The 26,893-nt window shown below is 43.2% G+C and overlaps 2 protein-coding genes across 10 annotated transcripts in view; one reads left to right on the forward strand and one right to left on the reverse strand.

Moving 5' to 3' along the window:
• The window catches only part of MAP3K15 (mitogen-activated protein kinase kinase kinase 15), a 146,986-nt gene extending 145,899 nt beyond the window's left edge, over positions 1-1,087 (forward strand). For all 8 annotated transcript variants that reach the window (XM_053312981.1, XM_053312982.1, XM_053312979.1 and 5 more), the window contains one exon: positions 98-1,087. In XM_053312981.1, coding sequence (XP_053168956.1) covers positions 98-179 — 82 coding nt within the window. In that variant the 3' untranslated portion in view covers positions 180-1,087. The remainder of the gene's footprint in view (positions 1-97) is intronic.
• PDHA1 (pyruvate dehydrogenase E1 subunit alpha 1) lies at positions 823-26,851 on the reverse strand. Of its 2 annotated transcripts, XM_053312998.1 has the most exons (12): positions 26,654-26,851; positions 18,108-18,122; positions 15,463-15,531; positions 13,224-13,397; positions 9,666-9,792; positions 9,070-9,161; positions 7,945-8,037; positions 5,099-5,254; positions 4,919-4,990; positions 3,996-4,063; positions 2,614-2,722; positions 823-1,313 (listed from the first exon to the last, which is right to left on the reverse strand). In XM_053312998.1, the coding sequence occupies exons 1-12, from the start codon at positions 26,714-26,716 to the stop codon at positions 1,149-1,151; spliced, it is 1,203 nt and encodes a 400-aa protein (XP_053168973.1). In that variant the 5' UTR covers positions 26,717-26,851; the 3' UTR covers positions 823-1,148. The 2 variants fall into 2 exon arrangements, with proteins under 2 accessions (XP_053168973.1, XP_053168974.1); XM_053312999.1 differs by lacking the exon at positions 18,108-18,122.
• Between the last annotated feature and the right edge of the window lie 42 nt (positions 26,852-26,893).

Here is a 26,893-nt window from a genome sequence, read left to right on the forward strand (position 1 = left end):
AAAAGGGTTGTGCAATTCTAGAAGTATCTGCTTTCAAATGGACTGTTTGCTTTTAAAATACTCTCTCCCTCCCCCACCCCACCCCCTCTCTATACAGTGGTGGTCTTCTCTGCAGAATTTGGAATGCAATATCACAACACAGAAAACGGAATAATAAACTCTTGGAAATGGAAGGTTAGCACGCCATCACATTTCTACCATGGGTTATGAAAAAAGTACACATTCCAGCTAATTAAGTTATTATTTTGTACAGCCTGTGTATACTGGTCCTACAAGTTTTGCACAAAGACATAAAATAGGTTTTATCTTTGGAAATATTATTAAAGAGGAGGACCACACAGTTGTAATAGCATGTTTTATTATTGTTCTTTTGGCAGTTAGCCATTTTCTACTATTAAGACATGCTGGAATATACAGCTGTTTAAAAACCATGTGTAAATTGTACACTAGCTGGAGAACAACTTGCTTTTGATATAGATGCATCGAAAAGAAGCCTATTTAACATATGAACTTTAACCACTCATGTATAATAAATACATGGTGCAACTTTAGGCTAATAGCTGCTTTTTAAACATTGTTTGCACAACTCTCTACCTTCCAATCAATAAACTATTACATATAAACCATTACTGTGTGTATATTTATGAAAAGTGAAAATAAGGTATATAAGGCTCAGAGTACTTTAAATCATTTAGTATCCTTGCACAACTTTGTATGTACTAAAAGATTAAAGTTAAAAATAATGCACTGAAAAAAGTTGTTTTCCTTAGGGAATGGCAGGAGTGGAGAGAGAAAGTATGATGTACAAAAAAGTACATGGGATAACACTGCTTAGGAAACTTTTAATGTGCCAATTATTCAACTGTACATAATGGGATTTTTAATTGATTAACTTTGATAAATACAACAATCCAAGATCATTACTAAGTATACAGAAACATTGCTTAATTCAGTTATTTGAGTAGCTTTCAGAATACAGTGTCACATTCGCTGCCAAACAAATTTTCCACCTATATGAACAAGTCTTTTTCTCTTTTCTTAGACAAGATACAAGAATTAGACCCCTATATATATATATATTTTTTTTTTTAAAAACCCCAAAAACCAAATCCATCAGTTAGCTGGCTGCTGGTGTTAAAATTCTCAATTCAGCCAACAGATTTGTACCTAATCCACTGATTTGGGCCACGTACCTCAAAGGGTGGCTCATTATAATAGATATTATTGCCTAGCTCTTCCAGAGGTGGTTCTGGATCAGTTGTGGCAAACTGTGCTGCATCTTCAATCTCCTTCCTTACTTCCACATCGATCTCCTGAATGAGAGTGGGGTGGGCAGGAAATTGTGAATGGAAACAAACATATTCCTCTCCTCTCTAAATCCAAAATTACTACTACTGGTACTACTACTACTACTACAGCATCTATAAACAATCAGATATTATATTACATTCCCCAAATCAATTTGTCACTTATCTTGTAGTACAGAGTTTGGAAGCAGACAACTGAATGCTACTGTAGAATCAAGAACTTAAAGCGAACTGCTATTACATTTCAGAAGTCAGTCTAACTTGAAACTCTGTCCTTCCCAACATGCAATCCCGATTTAGAATGACCATAAGTTATTCGTTTTCACATGTATGTAGAGAACTTGCACAGGGAAACACTTCATGTATTATTTGTTTAACTGACTGGCTGACATAATAAAGTGCTTGTGGAAGAATATTGTGCTAGCTACTTTCAAAGTCTGTGACACATCTCATGTGTGTTAAAGGAAACTTTTGTGCGGTAACACAAATCTCTTGTCTTTAATGCAACTATGTGGTGTTTTTGCACTGGCACAACTTTGCTGGTCACACAAGCACTTCATTAGTCAGGATGCAAGCCACTGTATCCAGGAATTACCACTACATTTTAACTAATGTACAGTTTTCTATATAAGCATGTTCCCACAGCCTATAGATCACAGTGGGTAGTAGAGGGTCAGCTGAACCAGTATAGGTCAGATCATACCAGAGGGACATGCACAAGCAATCACATACAAACAAAGAAATCTCTAGACTCCCATGGCCCTGACAATACAATATTAGCATTAAAGCTAATAAGTAAAGGGAGCAAAGTAAGGGAGCCTCCAATCAATAGCTGCTAGCCCTGCTTCATCAGCAGGTGGCATGTATGATGTGATGCCATTCTGATGGTGTTTGGTTTCCTTTAAAGTTTTTTCCAACCCAACCTGGCAAGATTTCACTGACAATACAGGTCCCAGAGGAAGATGCCGGATAGTACACTGCTAACAGTGTTCTCTCTAAGGCGTGCGTGAGCACACAAGTTTTTTTTAATGTCTCCTCTGTTATTTTTATATCCTACTCAGATTGAATGAAGAATGCCCCACTCTGAATATATGTGCATACACACTGCCCTCATACTGCCACCCAGAACAAAACTCATTCCGCACACAGATGGAAAAAACTAAAGAGAACACTGATAGGTTTTGTTATAGGATAAATGACCAATTTAAAATATATCAAATACCCTGAACTAGAATTCCTTTAATTATATTTCCTAGTGATTTAGCTGTTTTTTGCAAAATTGAACTTGGAAGCATAGGCCTGTTACCTTTAACTCTTCCACACTAGCTAAGTTGTTGTTCACCATTCTATCCTTCAGAAGGGTAATGGGATCACTTTTGCTTCTCACTTCTTGAATTTCTTCCCTTGTACGGTAACTGCAAAAAAGCCAAGTCAACAATATACAACATAGCAGACTTCTGAACTATTTGTTTCCTGGGAAGGCAGATGTTCCTCCATCAACAGCAGTCCTGCATAATCCAGGCATGTCTGAGCAACAATGGCCAACACGTTCTGCAGTGTAACACAAGCGGTTCAACTTCTGAGCTGCCTGTGTTGCTGTGGGCTCCTATGGAACCACTGCAAATATTTGAAGTAGCGTGCCCACACATCAAAAGCACTTGTTTCCTGGATTGGAAACAAGGATTTCTGCTCTTGCACAAAAAGTGCAAGACCATCAGCGGTTCCTTAGGAGCCTGCATGTGGCTCAGAACTGCCTGCTTTATACTGCACAACATGTCCTGGTTAAAGAGGAGAGCATCCAGGAGCTACTGTAATCTCCTAAGCATTTATTTAGTATCCTGACTGGCCCTCTGTTTCTTTCTCTACTGAAGAAGGAAAAGAAAGAAAAAAAACCAACAAGGGGAAGAGTATATGGGCTGACGGCAAGTAATGAATTAGAGGCATTTTTCTCATATTTTCAGTAGCTTCAGCACACGTTTTCTGAATTAAAATTGAAGGCATACTTTAATTTTCACTCTAAATGTTTGGGGGTGTAACAAGTAAGTGCTACCAACCCTCAAAAGGAGAACACACTCCCTGTATTTCTGCCCAAGTCACTGTTCTGGGCATGCCTCTATGGGCAGCACAGAATTCCAAGTCTCCTCTGCACCAAGAATGATTGGATCCTGTCACATCTAATGCAAGTGCAAACCAGAATTACCAGCTGCTCTTATCCTCCATCCCACACAGAGACTGATGGTGAAAGAGGAAGGCCACAGGTTTAAGACCATGTCATTTTGAAATCACCATGCAATAATTTAACTGGCTGCTCCAGATGAATATTACTTGCGTGGCTTTATAGTGTGCTTTTATAGTTTTAAGGTGTCATCTTTTAATTTAACACACGAAGTGGAAGGGGAGGTGTTAGTCATGTTCTGGCTCACAGCTCATGAGCAGAAAAAACTTCCCTTTTCACTATTAAAGTTACCCTGCTTTCCCCAGTAAAACTTATACAGCCTATATCAGAGAGGTAGGACAAGTAAAATTGTCTGTTTCTCGTGAGAGAAAATGTAGGAGGTTCAGATATGAAAAACAGGGACATTCTAACATTCAGCTGTTTTTCATATACATCATGCATTAGGAGGAAAGAGAAACTAGTTTTAATTTCCCCCAAAAAGATTATTTGGAATGCAGAGAGAGAAAGTGTACCTGACTCCAGGGTCACTCATACTGTGTCCATGATAACGATATGTCTGCAATTCCATCACAATAGGACCCTATAAAATTCAATTGCAGAGGCTATCATAGCTCTGAGCACACTGACAATATATTGATTATACAATAGGCAATGTCAACTAACAGATAAGTGTTTTTGAGCATTTTAGGACTACTGGCTAGAAGTAGTTAGTCATGACTAAGCAACATTAAAATCAATGAAAAAAGTCAGTCATTACTAATGATGCATTAAATTTCAATGGGACTCAGTCACAAGATGGTCTAAAAACCACTTCAAACAGTGGGCAGTGTCCAGACTAAAGCTGCTGTTTAACTTATTACCTGCTTTTGGCAGGTCCTGGCTTGAGCAGCCAGCCAAAATTTGTGTTTGTGACTAACCCTGCTACACACCCACCCCCAACTTCCCATTGTACCTTCCCTTCATTGTGCCTGAAGTAGGATAGGAGCTCTCCCTGCCAGATTAAGAGTTATAATTGCAAGCACTATGTGCATTCTTGCTGTGCTGACATATTTTGGCTACCACATGGTGAACCATTCATGTGCAGTGGCTTACCACATAAACTGGACAACTGGTGATGGCACAGTGAATGCTCACGCTCACGTGCATGCACACACACACACACACACACAAATCCAGGCATGCAGGGAGGACTATCCTGCAGAAGAGCACACCAGAAAGGCAGAGGGTAACTTTCTTGGTCTGTTAAACTATTAGCCCTATGGACATCACATACTGGAAACTGCTTTGGGATTCACAAGATAAATGAAGAGTAGAAAACCTTGTGCTTTGGGTAGAGATGAATATGCAGATAACTCCAAAGCTCTACCTAAATTTATTCAGTTTGTTATGCAAGAGAAACCCAGCAAATATCAAGAGCAACCAAACTAAAACTTACTTTTCCTGATCTGCAATGGTCAGCAGCAAATTTTGATGCTTCCCTTACAGCAAGAACATCCATGCCATCAACCTATGGTCACAGAAGGGGAAGAGGGGGCAGGGGAGGGGGGGAGTTAAGATTTCAATGAATTGCCTCTGAATTCTACTTTAAGAGGGACAATGTTAAAGTTATTCTTACCCTAAGCCCTGGAATAAAGTCTCCCCTTTTATAGTAGTCTGTACTGGCTGCAGCTCTCTCTACGGAAGTACCCATTCCATATCTGTTGTTCTCACAGATAAAAATGCATGGCAGCTTCCACAGTGCTGCCATGTTAAACGTTTCAAATATTTGCCCCTAAGAGAAGAATAAAAAGGTTCAGTACATTTGTAGTTCCCTCTTCATTTCTCTCTATCTTGCATTACACACACACACACACACACACACACACACACACACACACAAACACACACACACACTCTCTCTCTCTCTCTCTCTCTCACTCTCACTCTCACTCTCACTCTCACTCTCACTCTCACTCTCTTTAAATACTACTATGTGTATTGCTTCGCTTGGCAAATGGTCTAGCTGATTTCAGCATTGTCATAACACAAAATTTAGCCGCTTCATGGAAAAGAAACACACGGAAGCTCTTCTCACGATCGGTAAGAAGAGCTTCTTCTGGGTCGGCGGGGAGAGCTCTCCCTGCTCTCCCCACAGACGATCAAAGGGCAGCCCTGGGCGGCCGGATCAACCACCCACACGGCTGTTGGCTCCGTCATGGAGCCAGCGGGGAATCAGGGGCCACACGGCCCCCAGAAGTTCCAGGATGCCCCGTGTGAGTACATGGGGCATCCTGGAAAGACCCCCGAGCTGGAAGGTTGTTTGCAGCCTCCTGGCCAGGGGTTTACTCGTGTGTCGCCACAGCAACACATGAGCAAAAAAATCAGGTTAATGGCACGCTCGCTCCGTTAACCTCATTTAAGGGGAGGGGGAATTCGGTGGGCTAGCCGCCTTGGGAGCACCGGGCTTGCCTGCAAGCCCAGTGGTTCCCATGATCCCTGGAAAGTGGGCCAAGTTCCCTTAGCCCGCTTTCCAGGGATTGTGGGAATAGCCTCACTGTATAGTTCACAGCTTTCATAAAAACAGTTACCACCATGTATAGAAGATTTTGCTCTAAGACACAAATATTCTATCTATCTATCACACTTGTATACCACCCCAACCTGCGTCTCTGGGCGGTTCACAATGATTTTGAGTGCTTCAGGGTTTTCTCAGCCACCTTAAAAAAAAAAACCACACACTACATAGATTAGTAGATCAGCAGTGACCAAATGTTATCCATTACTAATTCAAAAGATGTGGCACTAACTAGATCCCAATTAAAACAGTCTACTTGATAAACATGGCCGCCTAATGGCACAGCGGGGAAATGATTTGACTAACAAGCCAGAGGTTGCCAGTTCGAATCCCCACTGGTATGTTTCCCAGTCTATTGGAAACACTTATATTGGGCAGCAGTGATTTAGGAAGATGCTGAAAGGCATCATCTAATACTGCACGAGAGATGGTAATAATAAACCCCTTTTGTATTCTACCAAAGACAACCACAGGCCTATGTGGTTGCTGACTCAATGGCACACTTTAACTTTACTTATTTTATTATTCTCTTGTTTACACAGACAGGTGTTACTGACTGATTTGTTTTATCCAGACATCGAGTCCTTCCCAAGGACGTAGAATGGCTGAATTTTATTGTCAATGTTGTTGTTGTTATAGATATCTTCACAGTATATAGGCTGTTCCCAGTAAAGCTGCTTTTTGTAATTGGCTGATGGTGATTTCTGTGGCCCCTATGGTGTTGAGGTGCTCTTCATTGTCTTTTGGAACTGCACCCAGGGCACCAATTACCACTGGGATGATGATGATGATTAATTTGATTTCTATACCACCCTTCCAAAAATGGCTCAGGGCGGTTTATACAGAGAAATAACAAAACAAAACAAAAAAGAGATGGATCCCTGTCCCCAAAGGGCTCACAATCTAAAAAGAAACACAAGACAGACAACAGCAACAGTCACTGGAGGTACTGTGCTGGGGGTGGATAGGGCCAGTTGCTCTCCCCATACTAAATAAAGAGAATCACCACGTTAAAAGGTGCCTCTTTGCACAGGAATGTCTTCATGTTTGCAACTAATGTAAGATGTGGGTAAAACAAACTGCTCCTTTTCATTCCAAAATACGAGTGCATGTGTACATACTTGCTCCCAGCCATCTTTTCCCAAGGCCGACGCTCTCCCTAGATCCACAGGGCGTCTATATACACCCCCTCTCTTCTTGCTCTCCCATGGGAGAGTGTATATAGATGCCCTTACTTTATTTAGAAAACATATGGGGACTTTATCATGCTCAATCATGGCACTGAAGCTACTGGCACTATCATGTAAACTGCAGTGGGTGTGGGAGAGATGGGGTGTGGTCCAACTGCTTGCATTTCATTGCCTGGATTGAGCATGATAAAATCCACATATGTTCTTAAAAAAAAAAAAAAGTAATTCCCGGCTGTGCATTCTAGGAGGCTGATGACCAATTTACACATTACAACCATGGCATGAGAATTGTTTCTATGAAGCTTCTTCCTGTGCTACTCTGGTTTAAAACCCATACCCAAACTGAGCTACATGGTTCCTTCTCACCAGATTGTCATCCTCCCTCCTGACTAGGAGGGTGGGTCACAGCGACATCCAGGTGGGAAGGAACTACATAATTAGCTCCACCCACAAAACTCTTGCTTCCAAACACTATATAAAATCCTTATATCCAGATGAAATAAGACACAGGGGAGTGGCACCCACATGAATCAGCTCTCTATCACATTTACATGAATTCATACTTAGATAAGAAACTGGGCATATTGACAGGCCAAACTGAAACACTGCACTGTCACTATCCAGGCTCAGAAACATTCTCCATACATGAAAGCATATTATGACGAATATTCTATTTATGTATACTTCTAACTGCCTAGAGTAAACCTTGAAGCTTACCTGATTGGCAGCGCCATCACCATATAACGTCACACAGATCTCATCTTTGCCAAAGTACTTGCATGCCAAAGCAATACCAGCTCCCAAAGGAACCTACCATTAATTTAAACATGCAAAGCTAGTTACTGGTCATTTTCAGAAAATACAGTAACAAGCATATAGCAGTAATAATTAACTATGATCATAAAAGCACTATGCAGATTATGAAGACTAAATGCAATATAGCCCAATTGCAGCAAAACGTTTAGGTGGAGACCAATTCATTTAAACAATGGCCAAGGCAATGTCAGTGTTTCCACCCACTGCACACATGAAAGCCAGCCCCAGGGACATTGCGGAGGTGGTCAGTCAGCGTCACACATTCTCCCTCTGGTTTTCGTCTTCCCTTAACATACATGGTTTCTACTTAATTCAAAGGTTCCAAACAACGTATAGAATTGCCTAATTCTGATTATGCCACAGCTTAACTTCTAGATAGGCCACAAGCCTCACTCAATAGGCTATGAGCTTTCAAAACAAAGAAAATATATTTCAAAGTAGCATCACACCAACATATAATGTTCAAAGCATTAGCTTAAGTAGATATCATTCTCCGCTGAAGTTTACTTATTATGATACTTATTTTCTTGTTCCCCAATGTAGTACTTGTAATGGGGTTTCCATGGGCCTTCCAGTTCTTTGGGTGAGTGGAGCAAAGACCCTGGCTACTGACCAAAACTGGTCTAGGCTAAGAAGATAACATGTCTATGGTATCAAAAGCTGCTGAAACCAGGAGCATCAACCAACCCAGTCACACTCCCCTTGACTTTCTTCTAGTGAAGGTCATTCAGTGAGTGACCAAGGCTCTTTTAGACCTATGTTGAGAGCAAGAATGACATTGTCTAGATAAAGCCTGAAATTTACAAGTCACTACCAATTTAGGTTTAAGTTATAGTTATAAAAGGAAAAATACTAGGGCCAAAGCTGAATATCTAGCACAAACTGGGCATGCTTAAACTCACTTAAGTCACTGGGGCTTAAGTACACTTTAAGAATGTGGTATTAGAATATTAAGAATATGATCTAGATTGAAAATTGAATCTACCCTATCCCACAAGCAAAATAATTTTTATTCATGTAGCTCACCTGAGCACCAACAATACCATTACCACCATAGAAGTTCTTAGCATACATATGCATTGAGCCTCCTTTACCTTTAGCACATCCACCTTTCCGACCTGAAATGATTAAAAGTGACTTTTAAAAATCTGATCTAGCATCCACTAAATAGGATAAGTGTCTTCCTTTGCCTACCATCCCCCCCTTGATGAGAAACTGGACAGATTTTAAAATTCCAGAATAAGGTACAATTTCCCCCCTTAAAACTCATTTTGGCAACATACAGGTATGCTTAGAATGGAATATGCTAACTGGTATACAGCTGCAACTGAATAAAAGATATGTTAGCTTCACAGCCAGAAAGGCATTTAAAACTGTGCTTTTAATGATTACTAAACCAAAATCAAGTTTAGAAAGACTGATGTTGAATGTACATACTGTATGTGAACCAGCCCTCTGCTCCTTGGCGAGATGGTGGGAAACAAGTGTAGCAAATTCCCGATTGGTAAATTAAGCTGGAATTTTGTCACTGAGAAAATATTTGAATCAGAGTCTCCTACATATATCCACAGTACAAGCTATGTCATGTTTCTTCCTATGTTTACATTTCATTTCATACAAACCTGTGAGCTCAGCAAGGATTTCTCGGACTGAAACACCACGAGTATACGTAAAGGCATGAGCCCGGTAGGCAGTGATCAAGTGATCTGTTTGATTTATGGCAGCCTCAAGTCCAACACAGCAAGCTTCCTGAAGTAAGGAAAATAAGCCTGAAGATAGGGTACAAGATGCCACAGTCCACAAGTACAACATTTTACCCAAATTCTAAACAATCCGTTCAGTTGCACGACCATTTGGGAACTGATGAAACAGAAAAATAGGCTACCTAGGGAAAATAATGGTCCTTGCACCCGGTCCAGTACATCACATGATGCCAAAGTTAAGAACTGGCAATGAAAGATCTGCATATATTCCCTCATCTGGAACTACACTGTAGTAAGCATCGTATGGAAAGCCATCAACAGAGCTTTGCCTCCTCCAGATATTTTAATCTCTTGGAAACCTTATAGGACCAGATGACTGGATGCCATCCAGAATAGTATTTGTGTCATAAGTGGAAATAGAAGCCACCTCCCCTGCCCCTCTCCCCACTGAAGCTTTCCATCTAAGCCTCCTTAGAAGTTGCAGTTGAGGGTCAGGGGACACTTGGCAATGGCGTGAGATGTGGCACAGGGGAGCGAAAGAAGGACGGAGGAAATATCAGGATGCCCCAAGTAGAGGCATTCCCTCTGCAGCCCCCAGGCCACATCCCATGCTCCTGCAAACGGTTCCCTGAGCCTCAGCTTTTGTTGGGGGAGGTGTTCATGTAGCTTCAGCAGGGAGAGAGGAAGATGCCTTCTGCTAGGATTGGGTGTGCAAGTGTTACTCTGAAGCTCTTTCAGTTTGAAATATCTGAACACACATAACGGGTGAGAAAGGAAGTCAAAACAAATTTAGTACATTTTAAGGACTGAAGGGTCCCCTGCAATAAACCAAATACAAAAACAACACACCTCCCTTGGTTTCCAGAAAAAGAGATAGAACAATCAACAAGATTGTTCCTTTGAGGGAATCCTTTGAGGGAAGACTTTTGGTGAAGAAGACTTTGTCCTGCTTTGGCGAAGCTAGGTCTGTGCAGCGCCAGGCACCAGTTCCTGTTTCCGGCATGCACACATGGTGGCTGCAGTGGCACTTTAGTGTACCAGGACTAATAGCTGCGCAGGGAAGACCAGGAAGGTGCACAGGGAAGTCTGGGGACTGTACTTTCTCCCAGCGCTTGAAAGTGCAGGGAGGAATAAGTTCCGAGGCATCCTCACATGTCTTTCCAGCATCCCATCCACACCATCCCAGCATCCCCTGAGTACCCTTCCGATTCCAGTAGAAGGCCACACCCCATGCCAGAAACAGCAACTACTGCCTGGAGCCTCTGCATGGCACATTGGAGGGCAGTATATCAGAGATTCTGACAGATGCTAACTGCACAGGCCTAGTGAATGCTATCTTAGCTGACAGATCAAATAACTTGTCTCAGGTAGATTAACCCAGAAGCAGTTAAGAGAAACTGGGCCTCAAAAACAGTAGACTGGATATTCTTGTGCACTGCACGAACAAACTACAATAACTTTTTTTGTTTTTTTTGTTAAGGTGACAACACCAACCTCATTTATGAACATGGAAAACCTCATTACTCTTAATTTAGCAAGGTTTGTGGGAGGGAATTGTTGCCAGTAGCTGGAGTCTGTGGAAGTGTAGAAGGAGAAAGCCAAAAAAGCACTAGATAAACTATAGCTGAACTTCATGGGCGTAATTGGGGGGGCGGGGGGCAGCCAGGGCACGTGCCCTAGGCACCACTGGGGGGGGCGCCATGCCAGTGCCTGCTCCCCCACCCCATTGCCCACCTGCCCGGCCCCAGGGTCCCTCAGCCACTTGCTGTCCTACTTGCCTTGCCCTCCTGCCTAGGATCAGCCTGCAAACTGCAAAGCTCTTCTCTCCCCGCCTCTCTGGTGATCGGCGGGTGGGCGGGGCTTACAGAGAGGCCTCTATGCAGGCCTCCCTGAAGCGTGAACTTGGCAGGCCCCAAGCAAGCAAGGAGGCAGGCAGGCAGGCAGAGTTCTCTGCAGCAGAAGACCCTCTAATCAGACCATCCAGCACAGCTTTTGCCAGGTAGAATGGGAATTTCTGTTTGTGGTTACACGCCCCCCCCCCCCCATATATAGGGATCTGCTTGCCATAGGGCTTTGATATGGGAGGTGTGGGGGAGACTGAGAAGTGACGTATGCTGCTCTTCCCCCTCCGGCACTAGTCATTTGAAAAATCTTCTTGGGGCGGCAGAGTTCCTCTGCCGCCCCTGCCCCCGTCATTGTTTGTAAAGCCTTCAAAGAGACAAGCGCTAGCGGTGCGCATGCGCCCTACGCGGCGCATGCACTCGACTGACGCTGCAGCGCACGCGCCGTGACGTATGCAGCGCACGCGGCAGCGTCAGAGATGAGCGTGCGCGCCGCGCAGGGCACATGCACACCGGCGCTCGTTTCTTTGAAGGCTTTACAAACAACGATGGGGGCAAATGACCAGTGCCAGAGGGGGAAGAGCGGTGGGGAGGGTTAAGTACTACCACCCCCCCGCTTAAAGCAACAGTCCCCCGCCCATCCGGACCTCCAGACCGGTCCGGCGGTCTTTTGAATTGTGCCGGACCGAACTGTGCACACTCCTACAGCACACTGCTTATGACTGGAAGGGGCAAATTACAATAATTTCTTAGTCTGGCAGGGGCTAGTTTTGGCCCTGGCAGAACTTGGCTGTCTGCTCCTGTTGCAAATTCCGCTGTCTAGTGTGGCAAACTAATGTATCCTCCTCCCTCCTGGTGTCAAAGTAAGCACTAGTGTGGTGAATGCACATATACGCCATCATGAGCCAACAGTCATCACAAGACAAAGGATGGCAGGAATCATTCACCGGTTTATAGGCTCCCCCCCCCCCCCCCCGCCACCTTCTTTTCCCCCTATTTTGCTAGTGGCTATTTGGGCAGGTGTCATATTTTTAGGACAAAGTCATGTTTTTTAAAAAGAATGAGATGAGACAGAGAAAATGACACTTGGAATCCTCGCATAACTGTTGTTCTAAGTCTTTAACCGAGATGGCTCATGTTTTCAGGTTTTGATCAACAACAATGTCTAGATGGTACAGTGTTCCTTTTAACAAGGATTTCCAGATATTGTTGACTACAAGTCCCATCATCCCTGTTTGGATAGGGGCGCAATTTCCGTGCTTGCCCTAGGCGCTATTTTCCCTGGATACACCTCTGCTGAACTCACATGGTGATCTTGCAGGTTTCTTTTTGCAGAAATGGGTGGAACTTTGCAAAGCTAGGACTACTGGCACAGCTACACTCACTTTCAGAAACCCTCCCATTATTGCTTGTGGCTGCCAAACATACTAGCATGGATCAAATACAGTTGTCATGCTGGAGTTGCTAAACCTCCTCTTTCTCTTCTTTTAAAAGTGGTTTGATGTCTTTGTATGGATGCAGAGGATACACACACACTCTTGAGCAATATCCTTTCCTATAAAAGTCTTCATTAAAATGAAGCAGAAGATAAGGAGCACAAGCCTTGGGTACAACGTTTCTTTACCAAGTCACCCACCTGACCATCATATAGATGACAGAAGCCTCGAATAATCTTCTGCTTATACAACTGATCTGCTTTCAACTCCATGCGCCGAATAGTCTGCATAGTCTTATAATATTGCAAACCCTGCTCTCGAGTCATCACACTTGTGGCAGGCGGCCCCTCTTCCAAGCGATGGAGATCAGATTTCTGAAGAAAAGAAGGACAAGTAGTCATTTCTGATTTTTTCATACAAAGATGACTTTGTATGGAAAAAATGTAACTATTTTATTTATTTATTTATTTATTTATTTATTTATTTATCTATTTATTAGATTTGTTCACTGCCCCAAACTTCCGTCTCGGGCAGTTAACAATAACGTTAAAACAAGTTTAAAACATACACAAAAACTTAAAAGAATTTAAAACCATTTAAAACCAAACACAAGATGCAGAGTAGTCTTTAGAAGGATGGTGGCTCCCTAGCAAATACAATACAGCTTCTGTCATCTCTCCTGTCTTCTACTGATTGCATCTACGTAATCCAGACTGGAACGTGAAAGCAATGTAATTGGTAGTTGCCCTTAAAGTTCCATGGCAACCTGGTCAGTTTCACTGGCTGCCAATTCCCTTGGGGATTTGGTAAGTACGGAGAGTCTCCTTGGTCATGTCAGACTCAATGCAGGGACTTGTGCAGTGTTGAGTTGGGATTGGAGCACCTTGCCTACAAAGAATATTATTCATGCTATGGAACAAGTGGATAGAGAATTTTTCTCTCAAAACATAACAACTCATTGTTGCACAGTGGAACCAACTGGCAGTAAATAAAGGATAGACACAAGTAGTATTTATTTGCATAACACATACATTGATTGATATAGATTGCTGCCACGAGATGAAACAATACCATTGTTTTAGATGGAAATAAAAAGGGATTATGACATTCATAGAGGACAGACTTATTAGCCACAATAGCTAAATGGTGCCTCTGGGTTCATAGGCTGCATGCCTCTGAATACCAGTCGCAGGGGAGCAAAGAGTGGAGGAGGGGTGTTGCCTTCGTGTTCTCCTTAAGGCTTGCAAGCATCTGGCTGAAAACCAGGAGGACCTTTGATCCAACCCAGCACAGCATTTATGTTCTAGAGTCTCTAGTACAATACTTTTTACTGTGCATCCAATATTTATTTATTTCGTTAGTTAGATTTATATGTCGCCCTACTCCCATAGGACTCAGAGCAGCTTACAAGCAAACATACACAACAACACAATTTCATAAACATATATCTTACATAGCCTCATAACTTCCACATGACATAATAACAAGATCACTCTATGACCAGCTATCTCAGCGACCGAACACCCGGCGGAACATTTCAGTCTTACATGCCTTACGAAAGGCCAACAGATCATGGAGAGCTCTGATATTATTATGGACAGAGTTTAGAACATACAAATATAATGTAGACTACAGTAGCCCACATACAAGATGTGCACTTGTGTATAATCTGAAACTGGATTATAACAATCCTATTTTAAACTTGATAAACAAAATGTTTTAGTAAACAGCAAGCCAAGTTCATGTGTGCAAACTGGCTTAGAAATACCAAGGATCTTTTCCATATTAAGAAATGCAAACTGCCAAATAACATGTATACTGTATTTGCACCAAGGTCATATGGTTAAAATCCATGTCATCCAGAATATAATGGGTAATAAACCTTCATTTCCAAGAACAACTGTCTGTGGGAATGGAAGGGCCTACGTTTTTGATTTCCTTTTTGGTATTTGAGCAGATTCAAATACTGATGACTTTGGTTCACTCGTTTAAAACAATGGTTTGGTTCTGAAGAATCATAAACAGGAGGAGTACTGTTCTGTGTGCTGTTCTGTGAAGCCTTGAGCTCGTTTTGGGGGAAAACCTTTTACAGTGCAGCACCACGATGTAACACGGGCTGGGCTACACTACAAAGACACATGGTGAATAGGTACAGGTTGTAGCAAACTCTAGCTGGCCATAAAAAGGTCTTAAGAGCCTGTAGAAAAGCTTGCACAACAGAAGGGTTTTTCTGGATTTGGGGTCACTTTTTCTCATGCAGCACTTTCCTACTAGGTTGGAAACAGCCCTTCTGTACCTAGCTTTCTGCTAGAGGAAGGGCACCTTTGGATCAGAGCCAGTATTTTAGTAAATAGTCTACGTGAACAGCATATGCTAAGATGCATCATGATGCTTGTTTCCAAAATTAGTTTTACAAAATAAATCAACCAACCCACTTACCTTAATATCAAATGTAGCTTCATTTGCAAAATCTGCATAATTACGAGAGGCAACGACCACACGAGCAACCTTGGGGGGGGGGAGAGGAGGAAGATGTGTGAATGACAGTTAAAATTAAAGTGGTTTTTTTTAAAGTTTAACTTCCCCAAGATGAAAAGGTTTCCAATTTCAGTGTGCAATTGAAAAGTTATCAAAGCCCAAAATGTGTTCCACAAACAGTAATTCTATACACCTAGAAATTATACACTGAGCACCTTCCTATATTACGTCTTCACATTATTAAAGCCATAGAAGGTGTACGTTTATGTATTTAATCCTCAAGACATTTAGGAGGGAGGTTCAGTAAGCCAGCAAATAGGGGCTACATTTACTATAAACATCCCCTCCTCCCATAAACATGAGTAAGCTTCACTTTTTACCAGTGAATGTTTAACTGTCTTGCTCTGTGGTCTCATATCACATTCACACATGGGCAGAACTCCACATGACAGACATGTGCCTACTGGTCAGGATGCAAAGATCACTGGAGAAAGCAAGCAGCACTACAGCCAAGTCAGTTGCCTGCCAAGATTTCTCTCCACTTCATATTCCATTCCCAAATACCATGCAATCTCCTCCTGACTCATGTCTCAACTCAAATTCCATAAAACAGATGTCTTTCATTTCAAACATAATTGCTTCAGTGTGTCTTCATTTTGAAATTCTCTGGCAATCCTAGTTTCTGAAGAGAGACCAGTAATATACACACTACCAGAGGGGAAAGTGGCAGCCTTGAGCTTCTTTTAAAAATGCAGGTACAGAGGGCCCATGGTGAAAAAGCATGAACATTTGAGAGGGACAAATGCAATATAAGGTCATGGGATATCGCAGAAAGACAGTACCAAGCCAATAACAATGACTTAATGGGACTGGGTGAAAAAATTACTTTGCATTAGTAAAATTCTTAATATGCTTCAACTATTAAATTGAGGCTCCACATATGGGCACTTTCATTGGTGTGTACTTGCCCTGCCTACAGAACATTATTAGGAGTCATCCTGTTCCTGCGTTGACGTGGATTGTGCGAACAGCAGGAGTTGTTGAATCTTTCATCATTGTATTTATGTGCTGTGCTGATACCATGCTTACTGCAATATCAGTGAGTGCAATTGCAACAAATGGCATCGTTCCAGGAGGACTCTGAAGATGTACCTATTTTCCCAGGCCTTCAACTGAAACCAATTATTTAAATTTTAATGTGTTTAAATCTATTATGACGTTTATCTTTTTATGAATTTTAAATGTTTTGTATTTTATGTTATGTTTTAATTCTGTGCACTGCCTAGAGATTTCTATATTAGGTGGTATACAAACTCAATAAATAAACGAACGATTGTTCTGACAATAGCTGAATATGCTTGTTCTGACAATTAGGGTAGCGAAACTGACTTTGAGCTTTTACGTGCATATTTAGGTGCAGGGATTTGCATCTGTTAGTGACTGTTGGCGGGGGGGGAGGCAGAACGCAGTAATTACTTTTGGATTATTCTGTATGTAGAAGTGGAAGAAACTGGGCAGAAGGGATAAAAGATCAACAGGAAAAAAGGAGCAAGTAAATGTGCAATGAGAGAGAGTGGTGCAACATTCATAACAGGAATATTATAGTATCCAGTAAGCATTGTTTATTAGGAACAGTATCCAATGCTATTCAAGCAGAGTTCGGCTCACACAGTAACCCTCTCCTGCTGCCTGTGCTCGGCTACAGCCTCCCAGAACCTGCCTGAGGGTTGAAGGACCCTCCAGAACAGATTGAAAGCAAGGGGGAGATGGAAGAAATCAGAGGGCAACTTTGGAAAGCAGAAGTGTCTTTCCATTAGCAGAAGGCATATTTGAATACCACCAGAATATTTAGCATGCCAGTAAGAGTATTGGTGCACTCCAGGCATAGAAGTTCTGAGATACAGAAACTGATTAAGATGTAGAGGTGAACATGTTAGAATAAGATCTCCCCCTTTTTGAACACTACACAGCGTTTAAGGAGCTCTGCCATATTCTGTGTATTATCACAGCTCCCAGCAATTATTGTGACTATGTTGAAACATTCTACAAATGCAAACAATTACTATCAGTCATCCTCATGCCATGTGCTGTACATGCAGGGTAGGCAAGGAATGGAATATCTTGCACTTAGTTACAGAGGCACAATTAAATGACAGCATATGTCTGGAAGAAATATTGGGGGTGGGGGGAGAGATACTACATTTATCAGGAAGTTTCCACTGCTTCTGGTTTTTCAAAGTTGTCCTGTAGATTCGAGAGAGAAACTCACGCGAACGTGCATCTCAGAATCCATTTTAACAGGCTGGCCAGAAAGGGATATACTCCAGCCACAAGAAAGTTTATTGGGATTCATATTTTTAAAAGCCTTTATTATGGCTTCCATACCAGGCATAGCTAAGGTTGCCCCCATCATGGGGGAGCGGGGACATTTATATTTAAAAGAGATGAAATTCTTGTGCACTGATGTAGTACTGGGTTTTTGCAAGGCTAAATGAAGTTATAAGATCAACAAGTAAGAAAGGCATATATAGCTTTTTACATCAAGTCAAATATTGACAGTTAAAGCGAGAAAAGAACACACAGTTAAAATAATGATACAGCCTTACCTCACTAACAGCTCCCTAGAGTAGCAGAATTAAGAGGGAACAAAAATAGAAAAGGATGTCAGCTACTATCATACCAATCTAAGAAAAAGAAGTTCTCATCAATAAATTATGAATCAAGGGATTTTAATTAGTCAGGCCAGGCCGCACTTTCTGTTGTTCTTTATACAAGTCAAACTTAAAAGTGAATCTTATTGTACAAAATTTCATTTTTGTTTCCTTTAAAAGAGTGGGGGAGGAGGGAGACAGCAAAGGGCAGAGAACAGTGCCCTGGGCCTAGACTCACTAGGATCTTCTTCAATACTTCTCCAATACTTCCCTATATCTAAACAAGTCTCTTTTTCTGACGATCTACATACAGGTTAGATGCTTATTGCTACACAGAAATGCCTCTTAGGGAGAAAAGTCGCTGAGTGTGAATTATCCCTTAGAGCAGGGGCAGGCAACATGCAGCTCTCCAGATGCTGCTGAACTACAACTCCCATCACTCCCAGCCACAATTTACTACAACACCTGGAGTGCCACACAGTGCCTACCACTGCCTTAGAGCAGGGCCTCTCAAGTTTGGCCCTCCTGCATATGTTGGCCTACAGCTCCCATAACCCCTGGCTACTGGCCATTGTGGCTGGGGATTATGGGAGTTGTAGTCCAAAAGCAGCTGAAGGGCCAAAGTTGAGCAGCCCCGCCTTAGGAGGCTGAAAAGCCCTCATGTTGGGTAGCAGAAGAGGAAACAGTGAAAAATCCCTTCCTTGCCTCTGCCCTAAAACTGCTCTCTCGAACTACAAAACTGACAAGAGCGGGTGCGGGGGGTTGGGGGGGGGGAGAAGAAAACTATTTAACACGCCATAGTTTGAGAAGCTGATCACTGGTCCACTAGTCCAGCAAGTTTCAAATGGAATACAGATATATTGATCCAGTTTCTTAATTAGATTAAGAATCCAAATTTTAAATGGGCAATTGCCTTGGTTTTCAGCATCATTTCCATAAGCGTTTAGTAGCAAAGAATAAGATTAATTGGTAAAGAGTACTCTCCAGATATGCTAATGAACGTGTTTATTTTTGCTCTTTTATTTACTGTACCCAGTTACTAAACAATTCACATCAGCTTTTCTTAATTCAGTCATCCAAAAACCTTCGATTTGAAATAAGAGTTAAGACATTTTCACTTGTGCTCCAAAAAGAATGAAAATTGCAAGTTAAGGTACGCATCTTAACTTCTGTGCCATATAAGCTGTAAAGACTTTGTGCAATCAAGTATATAATGGCTTTAGAAATGAGGCTCCATGCACCCACTTTGCCTTGATCAGATATGCATCAGGTGGAAATTCATCAGGGGCATCCCCAGGAAGTGATTGGGGAAGCTGTACCTGTTAAATGCCTGCCTGGATGCATCCCTCCCTAGCCCAATGTTCAAACAAAAGACCAAAGCAAAGCATGGGTGTATGGAGCCTCATTTCTGAAGCCATCATCATATACCAGACTGTACAAAGTCTTTGCAGCTTATATGGCACAGAAGTTAAGATGGGCACCTTAACTTGGAATCTCCATTCTTTTTAGAGCATGAGTGAAAATGTAAAGCATCTTAACTCTCATCTCAAACCAAAGGTTTTTGGATTACTGACTTTCCAGATGTTTTAAAAATGAAAGTCTGATTAGACACTAAGGGGAAGAGCTTACCCATGCTGGTTAAGTGGAGTCTTCCCATTCTTATGCAGTATACCTCTCAAGCCTGTGTTCAAAGGCCATATGCCAGCAGCTTAAATGCCACCACAAAGCGCCAGTCATCTCGCTTCTGCCTTGTATCCCAATAAGTACAATTGCCACCTCATTGCTGCCATATGTGCCTTCACAAGTCGATTCATCAACCTGCCCCCACTGCATCATCTAGCTTGTAAGGACGCCTGTTACCATGCCACCAGCTTGTGCTTCCTCAGAAGCATTCAACCTAGATCGAGATCTCTTCCACAATTCATTACCACCTCCTGGCATTCCCTCCCAAGCTCATACACCACTCCACCGTAGCCATGGAAATAGCGTGGGGAGGAAGTACACTTCCCAGATGTGAATTCTGCTGAATTCAGAATTTATGGTGAATTCTGTGTGAATTCTCAGCCCCATAGGCTCTGCTTCCTGCAAAAGAGACCCTCCCCGTACCAGGAATGTGATGGCTATGATGGAAACAGCACCAGGGGGATGCTGCAGATTCATTGGGATTGCAGCGCCCAATGAACAGCCCAGTAGCCAACACTTGTTTTCCAGAGTTTAAGGGTCAGTTTTTAAACTGCTGCATCTTAGCCACTTTCCACACCAGATCTGTACCAATCTGGAACTCAGGTTCTCAAGCTTGGAGGCTGAATAACAGGGCCAATTTGAGGTGATGAGAGTCGATGTTCTAAGTTGTCATGAAAAACTAAAAATTAAAAATTGTGATGGCATCCACCCAAAAGTTCTGAAGGAACTCAAATGTGAAATTGCTGATCTCTTAGCAAAAACATGTAACTTTCCCATACAATCAAGCTCTGTACCAGAGGACTGGAAAATAGCTAATGGAACTTCGATTTTCAAAAATGGGATCCAAGAAACTACAGGCTGGTTAGCTTAGCTTCTGTGTTGGGTTACACTGATGGAAAGCATAGTTATGGACAAAACTGTTAAACATATAGAAGAACAGGCCTTGCTGAAGGAGAACCAGCGTGGCTTCTGCAAGGGCAGGTTTTGCCTCAAAAATCTTTTGGTGTTCTTTGACAGCGTATGGACATATGGACAGTGTCAACAGGCATATAATCCATTGACATAGTATAGTTGGACTTCCAAAAAGTTTTGACAGAGTTCCCCACCAAAGGCTCTTGAGTAAACTTAGTCATGAGATAAGGAGACAGGTTCATGTGTGGATTGGTAACTGGTTGAAGGAGAGGAAACAGAGGGTAGGAATAAATGGACAGTTATCACAATGGAGGGAAGTAAGAAGTGGGGTTCCTCCCCCACACACAAGATCCATACTGGGACCAGTGCTCTTTAATTTGTTCATAAATGATGTAGAAGTTGGGATAAGCAGCAGCCAAATTTGCAGATGACACTAAGCTATTTAGGGTTGTCAAATCCTCAAGACAATCTCTCCAAACTGGATGAGTGGGCGACAAAATAGCAAGTGCGGTTTGATGTAAGCAAGGGTAAAGTGAGGCATATTAGGCAAAAACACAAAACAAAACCCCAACTTCACATATACACTGATGTGGTCTGAGTGTATTTCAGAAGAGAAATCTTGGGGTCATGGTGGACAGCTCATTGAAAGTGTCATCTTAGTGCATGGCAGCTGTGTGCGACACAAATTCCATGCTAGGGATCATTAGGAAGGGGATTGAAAATAAAAATGCTAATATAATAATCCCCTTATACAAATCTATGATATGGCCACATCTGGAGTATTGCATATAGTCTATATATATAATTCTCTAAAGCGTACCCGTGGCTAATCCCGTGCATGGCAGCTCTCGCAAGAGTTTGCGAGCAGCTGCTGGGAGCTGGCAGGGAGAGAGGGAGACTGAAGAGGAGGAGGAGCCATCACGAGCCACTGAGGATGGCCAAGCAGGCAGCGAAAACGGGCCACCAGCCTCCTTGCGAGGAGTCACAGGCAGTCAGGCTCTATAATAATCAGTGCTACCTAAGGGTGCTATGGTTACAAAACACATTCTCTGGAACAGACAGGGCTTTACACAGAAGCCTAAAACATTAAATATCTCTTGCAGTTTGCTTTTACTTATGAAATAAACTGTGCACAAGATTATTCCAACCCTTGATTAAAATCTGGTAAGGCCACAAGGAACCTGATAAAATCATTTAATGAACAGTATCTATGGCGCAGACCATTAGCTAACCAACTGTGGTTTTGTCTGCCTTAAGAGGCTAATCTAAGGAATTAATTTATCTGGCTTGTCTAAAATTGCATTTAAATGACCTCCATTCTTAAAGAATAGTGATTAAGGCACAATACTATGTACTCTTGGGAGTAAGTCCCACTGAACTCACAGTGACTTAATTCCAAGTAAACATGCCTAGAATCAGATTGCATGCTATTTGTATGCATAGGAGCAGAAATAAAAAGAGGGTGAGAGCATATTTAACTGTTTTTATCATGCAAATTCACCACCTTCTCCAATACATTCCAAAACCAATACAATACAACATAGCGCATTACGGTAATATTATTTGCTATCTACTATTGCTGTAAATTAGTAAACAATATTGTTTTTAATCTACTTTCCAGTAGGCTTATGAGATCACCCAGCTTCGTGTGTGTGTGTGTGTGTGTGTGTGTGTGTGTGTGTGTGTCCGTCTGTGTGTGTCCCCACCACCCACCCCAGCAACTTCGTAACGCCTGGACCAATATGAACCAAATCAGGTACAGTTGTAGGTACACATAAGGACACCTTAACGGTGTAATTTGTGATGTCATCCACCCCGATCCAAGATGGCGAATGTGTGGACTTAAGCGCAAGTGGGCTAACTTTTGAACCTCCTAACTGATTTGAATCAAATTTGCTACAGCTGTAAGGACACATAGGGATGCCCAAATGGTGTGGTGTGTGATGATGTCATCCACTCCAATTCAAGACTGCAGACGCATGAACATCTGAGGCACAAGCGGGCTAATTTATGGACTGTCTAACCAATCTAAACCAAATTAGGCACAGTTGCAGTGAGTGACACACAGGGACACCTCAACGGCATAGTTTGTTATGTCATCCACACCGATTCAAGATGGCGGACACGTAAACCTTTGAGGTGCAAGTGGGCTAACTTGTGAATTGCTAAACTAATTTGAACCAAAATTGCTGCAGCTGTAGGGACACATAGGGACACCTCAATGGCATAGTTTGTGATGATGTTATCTAACCCAATTCAAGATGGCAGACACAGAAACTTATGAGGTGCAAGTGGACTAACTTGTAAACCACTTAACTGATTTCAACCAGATTTGCTACAGCTGTAGGGACACATAGGGACACCTCGACGATGTAATTTGTGATGATGTCATCCACCCCAATCCAAGATGGCGGTCACATGAACTTTGAGCTGCAAGCCAGCTAATTTGTGGACTGTCTAAACCATGTGAACCAAATTGGGTACAGTTGTAGTGAGTGACACCTCAATGGTGCAGTTTGTAATGTCATCTACCCCGATCCAAGATGGTGGGCACATCAACATTTGATGCACAAGAGATCTAACTTGTGGACCTCAATTTGAACCAAATTTAATCCAGTTGTAGAGACAGTGAAAGGAAAGCAGGCTGATTAGTTCTTACTAGAACAACTTCTTGTATCTATGTACTGGTCAATGACCAAAGTCTATCTTCAAAACAATATAGCCAATATTTAAAATGTACTTTCAAATGTTCATAATCACTGTGTCTTTAAAATGCAATGAGAAACTCCTACAGACATAGAAAAGTGTATATTTGTATTTTTGTTAAAAAAAACAAAAAGATTCAAGACTTAGTGTGCAAGATTCATGATGATACTCCCACTAAGTCCAATCATAATTCTGAAATGAACTACTGCTGTTAGGGTGGAACAGATCTCATTCATGAGATAAAAACTGGAACATGCAAAGTTGAACAAAAAGAGTATATATGATACCACAAATAGTCATATAACCTGAAATATGGAAAGAACCAGATATATTAGTTTTCTTTTTGAATCTTGAGCTATCCTGTCCTCCACAACCTTTCCTGAGACAGGTTAAGATGAGAGACATGGATGAACAGGATTTTGAACTGTATTAATATTAACATAAGGAAACAGTATTGGTAGGGGGTTTTTTTTTAGGGAGTTATTCACAAAGTCATCCCTTTTTTCTGACATGCTTTAAGGACAAAAGTACTGTTTGTATACTCTTCACATTCATTCTAGTTCTGTGGGACTATCCCAGAATTTTCTTTCTGTGGATTCCCAGCAACATAGAGTATCCATATTTATCAGTAAACTTCTAGGAGGCTCAGAACATTTAAGCCAGTGTCATAATTGAACAGTCACAGGCAGTCTAGCAAGAAAATCAGGCCTTTCTCCTGTAACTAGGGGTGTGCAATCTGGCTTGGCAGATTCGGAGTCAAACTGGACCGGCCTCAGCTGGTCCAAGTTGGAGCCAAATCGAGCCAGCTTGAAGCTATACTGGTAAAGGGGGATCCACTGAGGATTCCCCTTTACCATTGCAGGCGGGGGGAGGGGCTGTCCAGAGTATAGAGGGGACAGGAGAGGAGTAAATCTGCATGGCCGTGCACTAAAATGGCCCCTGTGCATGCACAGAGGCCCGAACCAGGCCTGAGAAGGCCTGAACTGGCCACTGGCAGCCCAGGTTACTCAAGGGGAGACCAGCAGGGGCAGGGGGAGCTGCTGATGCCCCCCTCCCACAGCTGTGGCTTCTACGTATAAGTACAGATTTACTCACCTCCCACCCCTCTATACTTTAGACAGCCCCCCTCGCCCTGCCCCTGTACTGGTCAAGGAGAATCCTCACCAGATTCTCCTTTACCAGTATAGCTCAAAGCTGGTTGAACTGGCTTGGTTCAAACTCAAACTAGGTCTGGTTCAATCGGACCAAAACCGGGCCAGCTTGAATCCAGATTTGAGTTGAACTGGCAAATCCAGTTTTGTGCACATCCCTACCTGTAATCTTCATATCTTGAAAACTTCTTCTGCGTGCATTATCGTTTTCAGTGATGGTGCCACTAACTTTAAAGAAAAATGTTTTGTCTATAGATGCATTAGCTTTATGGCGCATGGGCTTGATGCAAATTTATTTCAATTTTGCTTACCAAACTGTAAATTATATGTATATGACTGAATTTGGGAATCACTTGGGGAAGACTTGCACGGACCACTGCACACAAGTAAACTTACATAACCACAATGCCTACAAAAATAGTGTGCAAATAATGGTGGGATCTGTCTAACATGTGCAGTGAAAATTCTTCAATAAGGTACATTTAAGTATTCAGTTTGATGGGTGTCTCACTATATATGGCTCTCTTTGCAACACTGTCATTTGTCACTTGTCTGCACAAGCATGAGAGCAGCAAAGGGGGCTGTGAGGAAGAGTAGATAATCTCTACTCATGCCTTTGTGCTCAGTTTCTGGGTGGTGCAACTTTGCTTTCCTGTACTCTCTTGCTTACTTGGACACCAGGGTAGTTGGGATTGAGCCTAGCCCAGGTATGTCCCAGCAGGTCCAATTCCAACTGCCACACTACTTAGAGAAAGAAGACAGGCAAGTGCTCAAAAGGAAACAATGGCTGCTCCTTGTAACGGTCACTCATTCACTTCACCAGTCTGGATGAGTGGGCCAGCACCAATGAGAAGCAGCCACCTACACTCATCTGCCTGGGGCATGATACTGATTTCAGTATGCATGGCCAACCAAAAGAGAGGGCAGCTGAATGAGGAGAGATGACCAATGATGGGAGGCAGCTATTTCTGCACCCTCCAGGCTGAGAGAGCAGAGCATGCTGGTGAGTGAGGTGAATGCTCCTTGAAGCAGCTGCTGCTGCCATCTCCCCTTGATCACCTGCCTGTCTTCTTTGCTGCCAGGTGGCACAGTGACAAGGAGCAGACACTTCTGCTTGCCAGCCCACACCTGCCAGATGGTGGTGCTTGGCTCTATACCTACTGCTGCCCAGGTGAAGGACAAGTAAAGTGGACAGAGATGGATGCTCATTGCATCAAAGAGTTGCTTGAGGGTCTGCTTTGGCAGGCCAGAGAGTAGTGGCTTGTGTGGGCAGAAGAAGGAGTTAGCAAAGGGAATATGTTACCATAGAGGAAGGGGATGCAAACCTCCAAAGGAGCTCTCCTGTCTACTATGGTGGCTGCTGCCCAGAAGTCAATGCTGGCAGTCTCTGCAATGTAGCTTTATTGAGCTGGTCCCCAAAGGGCTTGAGTTTCCTCTAAGCAGAGGTGTAGCTAGGGGAGAGGGGGCCTCTCTCCAGTAGCCCCTCGGAGGGAGATAATGAAGAAAACAGGGAAGGGTGGATGGGGGGGGGGGGGCTCAGGAGTTCAGGGCCGGGAGTTCTTTGAACCCATTGGCTCAGTTATAGCTACACCTCTGGGCCTCTGGCTCTAACCAAGCAAAAGCCGCGATATCAAAATGCAGCGGAAGCCCCAGGCCTAGAAACTACCCCGTCTGTGCCCTTGTCAGCGCTAGAGCACCTGGCAAGAGCAGCCAGGCTCCGGGAAGGGCCCGGAGGAATCCCATCTCCCCAGGCTCCCCGCCTGGTCTGCAGCAACAGGATCTAAAACGGCCCCCGCCCCGCCCTGTGCAAGAGAAAAGGCGGCCTCAATCTGCCTCCCGCGCGTGCTTAACTTAACCCGCTGGGTGGGCGCGCTTGCCATTCCCGGGCTAGGGGGAGGGCAGCCCCACAGGTGCCCTCCCGCCCAGGCAAGAGCCTGCCTCTCTATGGGACGCGGAGGGGAGTAACTGTCACTTCCGCGGCTCCTTCTGGTTCCCTGGGGACCCCCCGCAGCCCTCTTCACCTCCAGGGCCTCCCGAGGAGGGGCTCACCGGTCTCTGGGCCGCCGGGCCCTGCAGCAGGCGGGAGAGCGCGGCCAGCAGCATCTTGCGCATGGAGTGCCGGGGCGTCGCTCGCAACCGACCCTGCTGCTTTCAGGGATGTGATGATGTCCGCAAAGGCCGGCGACTCTCCTTCAGGCAGCTGCTACTGCTACCACCACGCCCCGCCCTTTGCCGGTGAACGGCACCGCTGCCAGGCCGACACGCAACTTTCCCGGTGTGAGAGACCAT

Source organism: Hemicordylus capensis, chromosome 3 (assembly GCF_027244095.1).
Source record: "Hemicordylus capensis ecotype Gifberg chromosome 3, rHemCap1.1.pri, whole genome shotgun sequence".
In the NCBI taxonomy this organism is placed as follows: Eukaryota; Metazoa; Chordata; class Lepidosauria; order Squamata; family Cordylidae; genus Hemicordylus; species Hemicordylus capensis.